This window comes from Entelurus aequoreus, linkage group LG12 (assembly GCF_033978785.1).
Source record: "Entelurus aequoreus isolate RoL-2023_Sb linkage group LG12, RoL_Eaeq_v1.1, whole genome shotgun sequence".
NCBI classification, from domain to species: domain Eukaryota; kingdom Metazoa; phylum Chordata; class Actinopteri; order Syngnathiformes; family Syngnathidae; genus Entelurus; species Entelurus aequoreus.
The window spans coordinates 19,972,960-19,990,369 of record NC_084742.1 but is presented as its reverse complement, the minus strand read 5'-3'; the positions used below and the strand labels follow the sequence as shown (position 1 = coordinate 19,990,369).

General features: G+C 39.9%; 1 protein-coding gene across 1 annotated transcript in view; it reads left to right on the top strand.

Moving 5' to 3' along the window:
* LOC133661671 (disintegrin and metalloproteinase domain-containing protein 33-like) overlaps positions 1 to 17,410 on the top strand; it is a 141,256-nt gene that overhangs the window by 64,418 nt on the left and 59,428 nt on the right. The window contains exon 3 of the mRNA XM_062065057.1: positions 14,158 to 14,234. Within this exon, the coding sequence (XP_061921041.1) occupies positions 14,158 to 14,234 (77 nt within the window). The remainder of the gene's footprint in view (positions 1 to 14,157; positions 14,235 to 17,410) is intronic.

Below are 17,410 nucleotides of genomic sequence, written 5' to 3'. Positions count from 1 at the left end.
CGGCCAGAGTCCCAGGTGTGTGGAAGCATGTATGCCCCCTCATCCCCATTGATGGTGTTGACTCCTTGCTTCCTAATTTCCATAGCCTCCTTGATCCATCTCTTGTATTTTTTTGTTTCTGATTAAGTAACTTCTCTTTGGGTCCCAGTTGCTGTGTTCCGGAAGTTAATGCGTCGTAACTTGCTCAGCTGTCACTTCCGTTTAGTTATTCACGTACTTTGCGGCTTAAAGTTAAGTTGTGGCTACATATTATTGTGTTGTGTCATTTTACTTTGTTGTGGCTATTGCAATTGTGCAGTAGCTAAAAGTTTTTATGTTTTAATTAATGATATTGTCTTGTAACGTTTGCGTTTGTTATTACCTTCTTGACCACCGTAGCTAGCCGCCATTTTTGCTTTGATGACGTCACAGACAGGCGAATAGACTTTACGTCCTTATTTTTAAAAGTGCTAAACTGAATAAAAAGTTTTTAAATTCAATGTTTTCGTTTTTCTAAATCGATCGATTCCCTTTTAAAACAATCTTGGATCGATACCAATCTTACCAGCACAGATCAATATACTTGAAATTTTGGAATAATCTATCGATACACCACTAGTTTATTAAGTATACGTGTTTATGTGGAGGAAGGCTGTGTCACAAATTATTAACTTCCATACTTACACAAAGCCTTTTAAGTGCATACTATGTGCCTTCACACTGAGAAGAACAGCAGAATGCAGTGTACTGTCAGTAGCCGAATGTTTTACTCAAAATAGTCAAAATGGTGAGTGAGCAGTGATGGACACATAACGCCTGCCATCTGTTGTCGCCATCTTGGCAATGTAGCTAAAAGCGAGGGACTAACTTGAAATGATAGCATCTGAGTATCCACCGGGAGGAGTGGAAAGTAGTAAATTGAAGCGGGTAAATGTTGCTATCGTTATTTCTGATAAGTGCACAATGACAGTAATGGATTTGGGAAAGCACTACACTGTCAAAAATGGCGCACTCAGGAACTAAATACACAGTGCACACAGAATACATATTTTAAGTGTACTGATGGAAGTATTCCATTTGAGACACAGACATTCACATTGAGCACTGAATCAGCTCTCGCCCATAAGGATTTGACTGGCAATGGTGGAACTAAGGGGGCAAGTAGTTTGAATGTAAGAAGTAGAACGTGATAGAATTACAAGCTGGAAGGTGATAGAAAATAAATGACTCCCTATCATTAAAGCAATCCTAGATGTTTGTTTTTCATGAAAAAATCCAATCATCTTTTAGGATGAAGGGATTTCTATAAGGTGAAAGAAGGCGAAGGGAAGCACAAGCCACACTATGACAGCGCTGAAAGAGAGCTCCGAGAGATCCTTCAGGAGTCTTGTTTTGATCGCAGTGGGACGGGCTGGTGAACGCCACGCAGATAGACTTGACGGTGGCGCTGTTCCAATCGGCGGCGCCTTTGATCAGGTCCTCTTTGGAACGCTGAGACATCTTTGACAATGAGGCAGGAGATGTCAGTCTGTTGGGGTTTAGGGATATTTCAGGGAGCACAAATGGGATATGACTTGCTTTCAAAAGACATTTTGTGGTTTGAAAAGTGAGCAGTGCATTTTTTACTTGAATCAACAACAACAAAAACAGAATACTCAAATGGCAGACCTCCGCCAAGGCTCAAGAATTCAAAGTTGAATTTGTGTCTCTGCTAGAGTAGAGAGTTTGCAGGACATGAGAGCATTAAAGACAAGCAGAAGGGAATCAGCTTGTATTGTATTTCCAAGAAGTGGGCCAGCGACACATGGGGCCGCCCTGCTTCCAAATTCAGCTCTCTGAAGTATGAGAAACTTAGGCATACAGCCCGCTATATTTGTACACCAGCTGACAGCATTTTACAGGAGGTTCTCCATTTTTTGAACGAGTTCTATTCCTATGACGCGTTGTAAATAGATTTTTGTCGCAAGTCGGAAATTGTACCAAAATTACCACCTAAATTGCGCACAAGTACACAGAATTTAAAATACAGTAAAATAATTCAATAAAAAACTAAATACAAAATGAACCGTCTGTGGACATCCGATTGCAATTATCTTCAAAGCCAAACAGGACATAAGAGTCCTTAAGTTTTTTAAGGCCGTACAAACATTTAGGATTATTTTTTTCTCTCTCAAATTTCTCAAACTTTAGTCCAAAACAAAAATATCAAACATGTAATGTTTTTGTTTTTTTTGACCATTTAAAATGACATTTTTAATCAGATAATGTCACACGTTTGAATTAGTAAAATCACACGCTATCCAAATGTATACAAATTGACAACTGTGGCATAATTTGATCAATAGACCTTCATAAAGTAAAAAAAAAACCTTACATGTCTGGTATTTTGGTTTTAGGGCTGAAGTTGATTGAGAGATTTGAGAAAAAAAAAGAAAACGATTCAAATTTAGGATTCAGAACTTTTCTGTCCTGTTTGGCTTTAGGGTATTGTTGAATAACTGCCGGTGTGTTGTACACTCGTGAAAAAATTGGACAAAAAAAACCTTTCAGCAATATTATTGTATAATTGAGTACACAACAAAAATTTACATAAAGGACGAAAAAGTCAGCCTTTTTCGAGATGCAAGTTATGAACAATCATTTTGGGGACGGCGTGGCGAAGTTGGTAGAGTGGCTGTGCCAGCAATCGGAGGGTTGCTGGTTACTGGGGTTCAATCCCCACCTTCTACCATCCTAGTCACGTCCGTTGTGTCCTTGGGCAAGACACTTCACCCTTGCTCCTGATGGCTGCTGGTTAGCGCCTTGCATGGCAGCTCCCGCCATCAGTGTGTGAATGGGTGTGTGAATGGGTGAATGTGGAAATACTGTCAAAGCACTTTGAGTACCTTGAAGGTAGAAAAGCGCTATACAAGTACAACCCATTTATCATTATTTATTTATTCACATGTTCAAGGATACTATCGTCCAGGCCCGGGTCGAAGCGGGGACTTACCCGGAGCGGGACATGGCAGCGCCGGGCCCCTCACCTGGCTCTTCGCTAAGGAGGGCAGTCCTTTACCACGGCTTTGGTCCAGAGGAGCTCAGATCATGCAAACCGTGTTATTCTTATCACCACCAATAAAATAGCTGGCCGTATGTGGGCTCATTGGTTGCCCCAGTCAGGATGAGTCACGGTTGCCAAAGACTGACTTGAGTGATTCAATAAGTGTAAAAAATGTAATGAAATGTTGTGCTGTATGACTGCAGCTTTATTTTGACTCTCACATTTCACTTTGCGACGTACAAATTTGCAAGTGGATTGACGATATTATCTCTAAGTGTATTCTTGGTAAAATCGTCATCAATCGTCCACCATCGTCATCGGTCACTTGTCAACACAGTACAAACTATGTGAGCAAATTTACTACAAAGTGTACATGAGTGACAGTTCTTATTAACATACAAGTGGAGTGGCAAAGCTCAACGAAAAGGAAAAAAAAGAGACCAAGTGTAGCGGTGGTGTACTCTCTCTCTCAATTGGCTGTGTTCAGTTTTTTCTACTGCTCCGAATGGGGCGCGAACCCTGGTCGCTGGCATAAGAGGTGAGCTAATTGACTACTGAGCTAAAATCTCAGACTTTTTTGCTCGATAGCATAGTGTCATGTGTCTCGTCCACGGCCCGGCTCTGATTTGTTCTGCCACTGCTGTAGATCATTTCTCTACCAGAACACTGATAATAATAATAATAATAATAATAAATAATAACTTGAGCCAAGTTATTATCTCCAACAAGATAAAATGGAGCTCCCCAAATTTCATTTTGTGTAAAAACTGGTTTGCTTTGTTGAATTGGAAGAAAGGATAATTGGAAAAGAGATGAGAGTAGCACCATCATATCAATTGTCCTCTTAACAGGCACTTAAAGCAAGCTTTTCATTATAAGTTCATCTTTGTGGTTGCATTTGTTCCACAGCAATTTTGTCATTGATTTTTCTGTGGATTTCTTTGAAATGAAATCATCCAGGGAGCGATCAGAATAATGGGTACATTTGCCTCAAAGAAGTACTGTATTAAATTTGGACAGTGATGCTCTGTCGTAGAAACATTAAATTGTGTCCATTTAAGATGGAGTGCGCCATCATGCTGTCCTTTTCAATGTTAACATGAAAAGACATATCATTTTCAACATGTTCGTTTGTCACACACAGGCTTTAAAACCCTTGAAGTGATTATTGATATGGATATTCGTTAGTCTTTCCATGACAGTTTTTTCCAAGTCTTAGGCTGAAAAAAGGAACCTGAAGTTTTAGTTTGCCACACGGACGAGTAAAAATGAAGTTTATGAAACCTGTTTTCAGCCTTCATGGTGCTTTAATGCTACTCTGACTGATATGCATCCAAACATAACATAGTCTTAGCAAACCTTATCATTATTTGATTCTGATAATCAGCGTCCTTGTAAATTAACAAGCAGTAAGAAATAACTTCATCCTTTTTGGATAGTTATGCTGTTTTTTTGGACATGCTTAAAATGAATAACTTACATTAGAAACATCAGATGATTGCATTTACACGTTTCAACATGTCTAAAAAGGAGTAGGATAATAGTACCCCTTTTTCCATCTTAATTACTGAGCATTTTTTTACACCATTTGTTCAATATAGTATTTACTGTAATTTGTATGTATAGCTATCGTCCTTAAAATGTTTGTTAACGGTCACACCTTGTGTTCAAGTGTCACAATGTATAATCATAAATAAATGCTGGATATAGATTAACCAGCATAGTAAAACAGCTCAGCATCACTTTCATATTATTGCGTTTCACTGTGTCCTTGTGTTGGTCATGAACCCAGGATGCAGAGATGGCAGGCGAAGTTCAAGTAAAATGTGTTAAATAAGAAAACTAGTGCAGCAGGGAAGTGCACACAAAGAAAAAACAGTCACAGGAAGCATGGGAAAGCAATGCAACATGGAGGTACAAAGCACAGTGATCTAGTCCTGGTACGTCCTGATTGGCGAGAAGAGCCAACTCTCAGACAGTAGCGGCAAAAAGGATGGAAACAAAAATAAGAGCGCTACACAGGAAATAAAACAAAATACAAGAAACTAGTTATAAATCTCATGAAACATCAACACAAGTGAATAAAAAAAATAAAAAAAACATCTAAATGAATGTGTGCTCATGATTAGTGTGATTGTGTGCTAATTACCGCCCTAGAGCACCGTTACTGTCCGCCGTGTTCTAGCTGAAGGTTAATGAGCTGTTACGTTTCTAACTCCCGAGTGTGAAAATCATGGTGGTTCACAGAGTAAATCAGATAAATATTCAGAGTTCTTTTCTGAGATGAGCTAATATGTAGGCAATTGCTATGAAATGTAAAAAAGGTAGGATTAGATAAGCTCTTCTGCTTCCTACAACTTTTCGGACATGTTGAAATGTGAAACTGTTATTATGTAAAGTACCACACATTGTAACGTAATGCATATTCCAAATAAACTAATACCATAACATAACACTTCTTAATGATGCTTCTTTTAGAACATGTTCACAGACTAGTTGAGCATAGGATTGATTCCTCTTGTGGAAAGTTCAAGTTCAAGTGTAGTGGTGATCGAAACCACCTAATGTAAACCCATTTTTTAAAATTATGCACTCAAAATGCTTCTCCTATTGCACTGCTTGTGCTGTTTTGCTCTCAGGAGGCAGGAGGGGCTCGGCGGGATTGAGCAAGAAGGAGAGTGAGAGAAGAAGGGAAGAAAAAAGCCAGCAATGTTGCCGTAAATGTGGCTTTCATTAAGATGGCCGACACATGAGGGAAGAAAGAGTACAAGCCAAAAAACGCTATTCCCCCTCTTTCTTTTCTTTCTTGATTCCTCTTCTTCTGTTACCTCACCATTCTCTCTCTTATATTCAAATATGCCTCACCACACCCCAGCCGTCCAGACTTTTTTGCTTTCCAGGGCAGTGTGTTGCAAAAATTTACAACAGGGAAGAGGGATAGCTGTATGTCATTCTTGTTTTGGGTTTGTTCCGCAAGTTTGAGTTGGTTGTTTTTAACATAATCAATGCAGTTATTGGCTGACCTAGTTTTTAGGTCACAAAATGGTAAAAAAAATATTTTTGTTATTTATCTACTCAAATGTCAACGCACAGAGGAGAAAATGAGAGAATGTTTGGATTTACGGAAAAAACTCTGTTTCTTTGTTATTATTTATTCCATATTGTGCTTATGTGTGTGTGTGTGTGTGTGTGTGTGTGTGTGTGTGTGTGTGTGTGTGTGTGTGTGTGTGTGTGTGTGTGTGTGTGTGTGTGTGTGTGTGTGTGTGTGTGTGTGTGTGTGTGTGTGTGTGTGTGTGCGTGCGTGCGTGCGTGCGTGCGTGCGTGCGTGCGTGCGTGCGTGCGTGCGTGCGTGCGTGCGTGCGTGCGTGCGTGCGTGCGTGCGTGCGTGCGTGCGTGCGTGCGTGCTGATCACGTTTAAACAGATGCTGTAAGACTGCCTATGAATGCGTGCGTGCGTGCTGATCACGTTTAAACAGATGCTGTAAGACTGCCTATGAATTTAATACCAAATTGAAGAGGGAAGTTTGCCAAATAAGATGAACATGTAAAAAATAGAGTACAACCTGCGGAAATGCCCAGTTTTTGGGGAAACTTGCCAATATGCTGTTATCTGGACCGATATCTCGATCGTTTCAACATACACTCTAAACACGCACGTAGTTCCGCAAACACAACAACCCTTTTTTGGCCGCACAGCGCTGATTATAACGTAACTGTAATATTTTTTGGGGGGGTTCTTATCCTTTTTCAGACTGTTAAGTACAGGAAACAAGGACATCTGCATGGATCTACATAGCGTACGTGTCATTTCCAGTCCTTCAACAACAATCGCTGTTTCTTAGTAAAACAGGCTTTAGCGAACAGACTGAACAACACATTGACACCCCTATCACTACAATATGAAGTACAAACAATAAAACATTGGGTATCAAGAGTATGTGAACCACTCCTACCTTGTTTACTTCCCTGACGACCTCCTCAAAGTTTTGTAATCCATCAGAAATATCAAGCAGCTAAAATCCGTCAAACATGTTGATGTGTGAAGAGAATGTTGTGCATTTTACATGCATTGTAGGGATTTAAATGGGTGTAATTTTGAATTGTGTGTGGTGCTTAGACATTTTTGGCCGCCGGTCCAGTGCCCTACGTCTTGCCCCAAAATCATGCCCTACTGAGGACAAGTACTATATTAAATGGCTAGATTGTTGGGAAAGACTTTTGTCTTTGACTTTGTATGAGTGATCAAATAACACAGCAGTAGAAGTGGATGTCCCCATAGAAGTCCCCAAAACAATAATAAATCTAGAGCTATATGTGCAGCAATGTTAGCACCTGGTCCTCTCTGATAAGGACTCGTGCCTCTTCAACACTTGGCATACTGGATAACATTTTCAAAGGACTGGACCCCCGCCTTGGAATCCCTCTTTCCAGCCTTCCAGCCACTTCTTCCCAAATGCCAACAGAAAGGTTAGCAGCGTCAGAGGTGACACATAAAGCAGTGATAGTGAGGTGTTATAGCATACACACTCTCAGAACTTAGATTTTTTTTTTTTGGTAAAGAAAAGTTCCCTCTCTGCCTGTGGCTCAGGAGGGTGTGCAAGTTATCCTCTAATCCGCGGGCGTGATCCCCCACCTGGAGCCATTCGCTGCAGTTTAAGTAGCTCCTAATGGCCAAGACGGTTGCAGGCCTGTGAGCTGGAGCAGCTGGGTGGGCGACTCAGTGTTTTGAGCACACATAGGGTAGGAAAGTGACGCATAAATAATGTGTTTCTTCAGTGATATGTTCTAAAGCTCCAAATCACAATGTAGTAAGATCATACCTTGGCAAGAATATCAGTTTCACTTATAACACAAAAGCTAAAATGTGGATGTACAAAATGTATTTTTTTCATTTTGACATGATGCATTAAAGGAGAACTGCACTTTTTTTGGAATCCTGCCTATCATTCACAATCCTTATGAGAGACAAGAACACATACCGGTATGTATTTAAAAAAATATTTTTTGCATTCTAATTTGTAATAATCAGCTTGTTCTTAATGGCTCGCAATGGTGTTAATGCGAGTAATTCATTTTGCCTTTAAACCACTCTAAAAATGCAAAAAAGCGCCAACTATACTTTATTTACAACTCGTGACCTGAATAATAACCAAGTATTAGCAATATTGTTACTATAAGCGTTTACGCAGACAAACAATTTTTAGCCCCGCTGCGATCGCAGAGAACTAACTAGCTTGTGCAACTGGAGTGTTGACATACTGAACTGCTGCTCCTGATCGCCTGTTAGTTTGTGAAATTTAATTCTAGATTATAAATCATGCCTCTCACCTGGATTGAAAAAGGTTGTGGACATAAACCAAGAAGTTGGTCATTCGTGACATTCAATTTATACCTGGTGATAACGTGAAAGACACAAAAAGATGCTAGTTTGGGGCACCAGATTTTTTTTAACCCTTCGAAAGAATTATGAATAATTCTTCATCTATAGGGCAAGATTTGAACTTCCCATCAGTTGGCATCCTAGTGAGAGCAGACATTGTACAGTAATTGAATATTTATTATGTTTGTTTCTCAGGAAGTGTGCCAATTATTTTTAGTGTTGTTGTTGAAGAAAAAAAATAAATTTTGTAATGCGTCTATGAAATTAATATGCCACCATATGCTTAAAATGAGCAAAATATGTAATAATTGTTACATGTTATTGTGAAAGTTACTACATTACATTCATACTTACAGTTTGTATACAAAACATTGATGGAGGTGTTTGAACGTTTTTTAGAGCGCTTTATGGGCAGAAGAGGGAGACTCTCATCGGCTCCATTGTTAGCTGACTTTCGTTAACACTTATTTACGAGTTGGAATGCATTAAAAAAATATATATGTGTGTGCTTTGCTCACATAAGGACTGTGAATGATAGGCAACATTCCAAAAAAAAGTGCAGTTCCCCATTAACATATTGGGCTTAATATCACTCAAAAACCGCCTTTGCTCAATTCTGTTTGCATTCTTTTTACTTGACCAAGACTCCAGATATGAGGTCATAGAGTACTGAGAATTATTTGCAATAATAGAATGTGCAGGCCATACTCTCTAAACTCTGTAAAGTCGTACATCTTTCTTTTTGGCTCACTTCCTTATCAGCACTAAATGACAAGTGTAAGGTGAAGCTAGTTTTTTGTAGATGTTGTTTTTTTAACTGTTCTTTGTCACTTAATAACCTTTCCAAAGGCACCAGATTGTGTGAAGAATGGCCGTCGCTGATTGGTGACCTGCTGTCAGTGGCGGGTGTTTGTTTGCCCTTCCAGAAGCTCTGCAGCTACAGTATAAATGGCAGCCATTAGCGGTGCACTTTATTTCCCTCTGAATGGACGACCTGCTTGCTGTAAGAAAGAAATATTACACACAAGAGATGTTTTAACTTACACCAGTCTTTTTTAAGCTGCAGATCTAATCAACACGCAAATCCAGTTTTGGTTTTCTGTGTGACGTGTTCTGCTCTCCATCAAAGCATCCTCTTGCATCTTCTTATTCCAGCCTTTATGTTCTCAGTGTTTTCAGCTGTTCTTTTGTCCGCCAAGCTTTTGTTTAGAAATTGACTGCAAATAAGGGCCTTGGCATTGTGGGCAAAAACATGCTGTACAGGTGAAATTAGATTTAATAGTTAGAGCTAATACAGGTATATGACCCAGGCTCATAACATGCAACTCAGGATATTTCAGGCGTTCTTCTGATATAAGTCTGATGATTATGGCTTACAGTTTATAATAATCGCAAATTGATAATCTCAGAAAAATTGGGGTTTTCAAAATGAAAATAAATTAAATCTTGACGTATAATAAATCAACTTGCAGGTAATGATTTCATATGGTAAATGGTCTGTATTTTATATAGCGCTTTGCTATACCTGCACTATTCCCAAAGTACTTTACAGTACACGTTACATTCACCCATTCACACACATATTCTCACACTAATGGCGGAAGCTGCCATGCAAGGTGCTAACCACGACCCATCGGGACCAAGATAGGGGATATGTCTTGCCCAACTGCCGTGACTAGGATGGCGGAAGCTGGATTTGAACAAGGAAGCCTCAAGTTGCTGGCACGGCCACTCTGCCATCTGAGCGACGCCACCCACATATCACATATTGCTTGGATTTACATGACGTCACGTCCGGCTCATGTCCAGCGCAATTAATATGCGTGGCGGTCAAGTTAGAGTCTGTTCTCAATGGGTAATATGCACTATTTAGCCTTTCTCTGAAAAAAATGCCCTATGTTTGCATTATTTTTGGCTGTACGAACCATTGAAATTTCGACAGGATATTGGTTTCTTCAGAGTTCCTTGGGAGGTAATCAGGAAGGGTGGAAGAGTGCAAGATTTTATAAAACGACGACGAGAAAAGTGGCACACACTCAGGAAGCAAAGTGGAAGAATGCACAAGTTTGCAGTGATCACTTTCAGGTTTGTCTGATTTACTTTTAACTTTTAGTACTTCCCAATTAAGTGTTATTGTGGTATTATTTGTATTTGTCAAAACACATTTTTGCTACAAGTGTTTTGTATAGCACCAACTCGGCGAGTCTAACTAAAAAAAAAGGAAATGTCAGCAAAACCTAAAGGGGTTAAGCTTTTACCAAGGGCAGCAATCATAAATGAAGCTTTCAGCACATACACAATGTTGACATCTATAGTTATATTTTGATAAAGATGGAGAAAAAGATGCATACTCGTAAACAACGGGTTCACGGACAACAAACATGGCTGTAGATGCTAAGTTAAATCATAAAATGCAACCTTACCCTAGCTAAAACAATGCATATTTCTCCGAGAGAGTCTTGATACCAATTTCCTTGACCCAGCACACACAAATAAATTGTAGGCCTTCATGCTTTTCCAAGTTTTCATCTGTTTGGAACATAAGATAGTTCAATATCTCTGGGAACTCCACCGGTGGATAATCCTTTATCACTCGACACATCTTTTTTTGATAGTATCTGCTTTTTGCAGGAATATCTAGGTCCCTTGAGTACTCAGATAGCTTGCGCGCTGCTTGCAGCACAACAGCCACCTTGGCTTGGTTGACCACCACTGTTTTTCACTTACGGGAAGAAGTCACGTGACGGAATACATGCAATTAATTTCCCATTTCATGTTGAATTTCTAACATGAGTTAACTTTTGCACGATATTAAAAAAATTTGAGTTTCACCTATAAATATGCTAAATAATCACTTCTGAACTCCCTTTTGACATATCTAATAGACAATATACAGTCTACCAGTTGACTATTGTTTATCATTTACGAGATTCAGCATGAGTGACTGGTATTGCAGAATGCATGTGATTAGCCTGAATACGACAACATGTGACAGCCGTGCTGTCACATGTTGTCGACATCAATACACAGCCAAAGAGGCATCAGGTTGGCATGATGGAAACTCATATCTACTCTGTTAGTCCAATAACGAAACATACATTTGTTGCCGTGCTTTTGTTGGCAGATGATTATACAAATGTGACACTAGAATGGATACCTTACACATGATCCGAGGATGAGACTCACCGCATTGCCAGCGGCAGATGTGTACTTGATTGACAATTAGAGGGATTAATGAAAGTTTAATTAAATACAGTGAAAACATTTCTTGTAATTTTTCCTATTGTTCACAATCATGAAAGACATGACGACGGATGCATTTTAAAAATAAATAATCTTAAATAAAATTTTGCTTACAGCGAAGCCAATGGAAGCTCCACTGTTCCACCCATAAAATCCAATGAATAACAATTTAAAAAGGGTTAATAATACTCAATTTACATTTCGTGCCTTGAATATTAATCAAGTATTGGTGATATTGTTATTATAAGCGCTAACACAGACAAACTATTTATATCACTTCCGTTTGTCCCTGTGTTTACATCATCGAGTGGTCTGCTGTTTCCTCGCTTCCCTGCTCCCTGTAAGTTTATTCTAGATCATAAATCATGCATCTCACCTGGAAAGTATATGGCTGAGGAGATAATCCGACAAGTTGGGACACTTTGACTGCTATGTAAGACCTGGACCTGGCGAGAACGACACGAAAAGCGCTTCCACAGCCTTCCCGCCAATATTTTCCTGCTGCTGAAGAGTGCTCCTCCAGCCGCGGATCGGCCACATGCAGGCCTGAAGCTGCCCTGGGGTGTTTGAGGTTCTCTGCTCACCATGTCCTTTCTGCTCCTGCATTATTACTCTCCTAGCACATTGCCTGAAAAGCGTCAACTCTTCTCTAACACTGACTCCGAGAGTTAGCGTAACTTGGAATATCCTCTTTTTCAATGCCATTACTCGCTGCCACCAGCCTTCCCTCTTTGGTTACTTGGCTTGTTGTACATGCTGGATCTAATGAGACCGGAAGACGCCAAACAGAACCAATTAAAAAGGATTTCAAAGTCCTCTTCAATCTGCTTCACATATATAATATTACTGTTTTACAAAATACAGGTGATGCGTTGGCTGTGGGAATTCTCCATTATCTACCTACCCTGTTACACTCATAAAACTACTGTAGTGGTTTGTATTACTATTGTATTGTTTTTCAAACCATATTTCTTATCTAACGGTTTGTTTTTCTTTTTAAAAGGCATGTTTAAAGTTTAAATGTGTGCTGGTTTGAGAGGGCCAAGCATGGATTAAATTGATTTCACTGGAGAAGAAGGAGAATAAAATCTATTATTGTCACATGTACAGCAAATGTAGTCCCAGAACTATCCTCTCTTGAGGAGCAGTGGGCAGCCATCGTGTAGCGCCCAGAGACTATATGTGGCTCGAGGTGGTTCGGCCTCTTGCTCAGTTAAACTTTCCTGTGGGTGACTAGGGTGGCAGAATTTGGATTCGAAATGGGAACCCATAACTTTCTGGACCGCCGCTCTACCCTTTGCGCCACTCCTTCCTTGGAGGCGCTGCTTCAACATACGAGTGTTCCGGGTTACAATCTTGGCAGTGGAACGCATGTGCTCGTAGGTTGAGGTACCACTGTATATTTTATTATAATATATATAATATAATGCGATATATTAGTATATATTATAATATATACTAATCATAATTAGTCCAGTGGATGCTTTAGGAAAATTTAAATTTTGGGCCGTTTATATATTGCTGGAGGTATGCTTCGCCTGTTATTTTTATTTTAACACAAGCATAACCCAAAAAGGTTGCTATGAATTAAGCAGTGATCATGATCTATAGCCACATTTCTAACTTGTAGGAGGTCTGACCGTACACTGCATTTTGCTGTACTTTTCTATGTAAATGCACTTGTGCCCTTATAGGACAAAGAGAAAGTACGGACGTGCACCAATTGAGACACAACTGAATGTCTGAAAATGCCCTTAAAGGGAATGTTTTATTTAATTGTTATATAGTCAGCAGCCTTGGGTCTACATATAATCTACATATGAGCTGTGGTTTAGCCTGGAAGAACATGTTGGTCTGCTGTGATTACAGGAAATGTAAAACACAAGGAGGAAACAATAAGGAAAAACATTGCCATTTGTGTTTCGTTAATGACAGCGTCCTGTTTCTCTGTGATAACTGAACTCTTTTCCTGGCATGTAGATTAGACATAATGAATGACCTCAGTGGGCGAGCTGCACTTTAGCAGAGCCCACGCTGGCCGCTTGAACATGCATCTATATTCAACACCTGCCACACTGCATTGTCGTTTTACCTCTTGTCATTGTCTGTTTGGGTCAACAAAAGCTCTCCATCCTTGTAAATCTCCCCAATTCTATTTTTAATCTCCTCACTCTTTTAGAAGATTTGGCATCGTCATGAAATCCCAATGACATTCAAAAATCACCAGTCACTCTCCCGTCTTAACCGCTTACTTACTTTATACATATCACGCTCAAATGACTCACAGCATAAATACGGGCTGGAAGGCGAAAAAAACACTTTACATGCTTTATGTGCCTTTTCCTGCACCAGAACCACCTTTGTGCTTTGTTTGGTACATTGTGTCATATTTACTTATTGTGTAGACGGCCGTGTATCAGGGGTAAGGCTTTGACAGTGATGCATTCTGGTAACAAAGGGGTTGTTATGCCTCTATTTGATGATCTAACTCCCTCTCTTCTTAATCCAACAGAATGAGCATCCAATTAGAGGGGAAATTGTGCTCTCCTCCAGCGACCTCCAACTGGTGCTACAAGTAGAACGTAACCAGTGAGTATTGCCCTTCTTCTTGCATCCATTTCAGAAATACTTGTCTTTTCTGGCTTCACTCGCTGCTTTGCTGTTTTCTTTTGCCTTAAACCAGTGCATCTCAATTCATTTCTGTTACGCCCCTCCTAGGAAGAAGAAAATATTTTGCGGCCCCCCCCCACTATCCACTCTGACCATAAATAGTATAATTTGTCTATACATTTCTTATAACTATACCTCTGCATAACATTGTAAGTTTATTAACATCAAAGAAAACAACGTACCCGCCTTTTTCTTATTTCCCACCGTGGTTACAGTAAAGCCAAGTGCTACATATGCTTTGTCATATTTTGGTATAGAGGGGAAAAAAAGCATGTTTCTGAGGTAACATTAACCGTATCCACTCAGCATTCATTGCACTGGTCGCCCAGGGGGGGTCCCCACATCTGCGGTCCCCTCCAGGGTTTCTTACTGCACCCAATGGGTTGAGTTTTTTCTTGCCCTGATGTGGGATCTTAGCCGAGGATGTCGATGTGGCTTGTGCAGCCCTTTGAGACACTTGTGATTAAGGGCTATATAAATAAACTTTGATTAATTGATTGATCGATTTCACAGCCCCCCCTCCCCAGGGGGGCCCGCCCCACTATTTGAGAAGGACTGCCTTAAACAAAAGCATTCATTCTTAAGCAGACATATTGTGGCCATGCAGACAGCTCCTTAAAACACTAGTTTGACCTTAAATTAACAGCTTAAGAATCACTTGCTGCTACATTATGAATGAGAACATTTCATGCATTACTTACAGTTGTATTCCTCTGGCACACAAGATAAAATAAATGAATGAAAGGGGTGTAAGAAGTGTGTTTTGTCAGAGAATGCGGAGGATTCCAGTTGCCTGGAAACAGATTGATGTGTTGGAGTAAAAGGAGACAGACGCTTGGGAAGGTCGGAAGCCCTGAGACAAAGTTGGCATTGAGTGAAGAATGAATGAGATGTCGTGGAGACGAGTGCTGCTGGTCATTAGTCAGCTCGGCCACTCGGCTCAGTCTGTCGACTTCCAGCACAAGTTTGGACCAGGGAATGTAGGTCACAGTAATGAAAGAGGGACTTACTTGGAATGTTATTCTATCTATTGGGCCCCCTCCCTGCTCCTGTGGGCATGAAGCAGCCATGCTAGTTCATCAACGTTGGACTTATATGGTACGATGATAAAATGTGTCATCACTTCTAGGCTCTTGAATGGCGGCCAGAAAAGCACACATGTTGCAGAATGTTTAAATAGTTTGCGCGTGACTCAAGGTCTGAGATTTGTGTAACTGCTAGCTAGGTCTAAGACACATGAGGATAAAAGTTGGCTAGTGTTACAAATCATCTTAGGCCCCCAAACAAACATGTAAGAATGTATCAACTATTTATTTTGTTAGCTACAATTCCAAGCCCTTGGAAGGAATCTAAGGACACTAAGGCTTTTCTGTCCATGGCTCAAACCTGTGGAACTCCATGAGTCCGAAACTCAGACTGGGTCATTTTAGATATTAACTTTTCGTATTTAAAAGAAGGTCAGTCATGTAGCTGTAACTGATTCAATGTGAAATGTTTAATGCCTTTCTTTTATTGCTTATTACATAATGTTTATGTGCAATTGTTGTTTTTGTAAAGGCCCTTTAATTTAGGCATGGCTATACTGTAAGTGCCGTAGCAATCAATTAATCAACAATAATTAATTTATTTATGAAGCACTTTTCATGCACAGGTGTGTTGTGAAGTTGATGCAGTTTTACTGCAGAGGTGCTCTTGTAACAGGAATTTTCAATGAGAGTAAAAAGCGGCCCAGCAACAACAGCGTGGTGCATGCGCAGAGCGCAGCTGACTCCGGGGCGAATTGGGTGGCCCGAAGGCGGACCCGCCCCGGAGTCAGATCCGCTCTAACCATCAGTCAGGTGCTATGATGCTTACTACACACAAGACGCAAAAACTTAAGAAGTTTTTTAATATAATTTTTTTTAAATAATATATATATCTGCGGGGAAAAAGTAAAAGACACCAAAATGCATCAATTGAATTTATTTTAATCAGCCCCTCAAAGTACAAGTACAGTGGAAAAACAAGTTGCCTCTATATTGAAGCTATTATCATATATATCTGATTTATGATGGCGAAAGACTTACACAGTTTGTGAGTAAATAGATATGATCAAATTAGTATCAATCTCACAGAGATTCCCGAGCCATTTTGAGAGATAATGAGCTAGCCAGATGCGTCATCACGTGACGTAGAGGTGGGAACTACACGTCCCTTGATCACCAACAATAAGATCCAGAACCTTATATCTTTGATCCCAAATATAAGGAAGATGAGCTACACGTTTTCGAAGCTCTGCTAAACAGATCCAGCTTTAGTGAAACACTAAGCATCATGTAGTAGTATATATGAATAATTAATCCGGATGCACACGAAGGGTTAACAAGTAAACGTCTCCCTGCAGACACTGTCTGAGGTTGTGTGTGCTTGTCCCCATCCGGGTATACATTGAATGTCACAGATGAACAACTTCTAGATTTATGGCAAAATTTTCCTAATATCCAGATGAGAGGCATGATTTATAATCTACAATAATTTTGACGAGCTGAGACGCGATGATGCGGGAGCAGCAGGACATCGCAGCCAGCTCACAGTAAAGCAGCAGAAGGCGACTTAGCTGTGTGCTGTCAATCCGCCGCTAAAAATTGTTTGTCTGCGTTAGCGTTTATAATAACATCGCTAATATTTGGTTTATCTTCAGGCATGATACTGTATGTAAATAGAGCATTGTTGGCGGGTTTTAGATGGTTATTTAGAAGGTTTTTATGGGCGAAATAGAGGGCCTCCATTGACTACAGTACATTGTTGGCTGACTTATAATGTATTTATTTATTTAGGACTTAGGATGCATAAAAAAGGAAAACGTGTTCATGTCTTATTTAAGGACTGTGAATGATAGACGGCACATCTCTGTCTAATGTTTGCGTATTTCCAGTATGACTGATCTGATACTATGGTCAGAGTGCAGAAGTGTTACTCCAGTAACGTCAATCTAAGGAAATGACCAAAGACGTTTGGAGCGGAATTTTCAAAATGGGTGAATTTGTGGCATTTTGTGATGTTAAGACGGTATTTTCACATACTCAGCGGATTGTAAATACAATTGGTTATGGTTT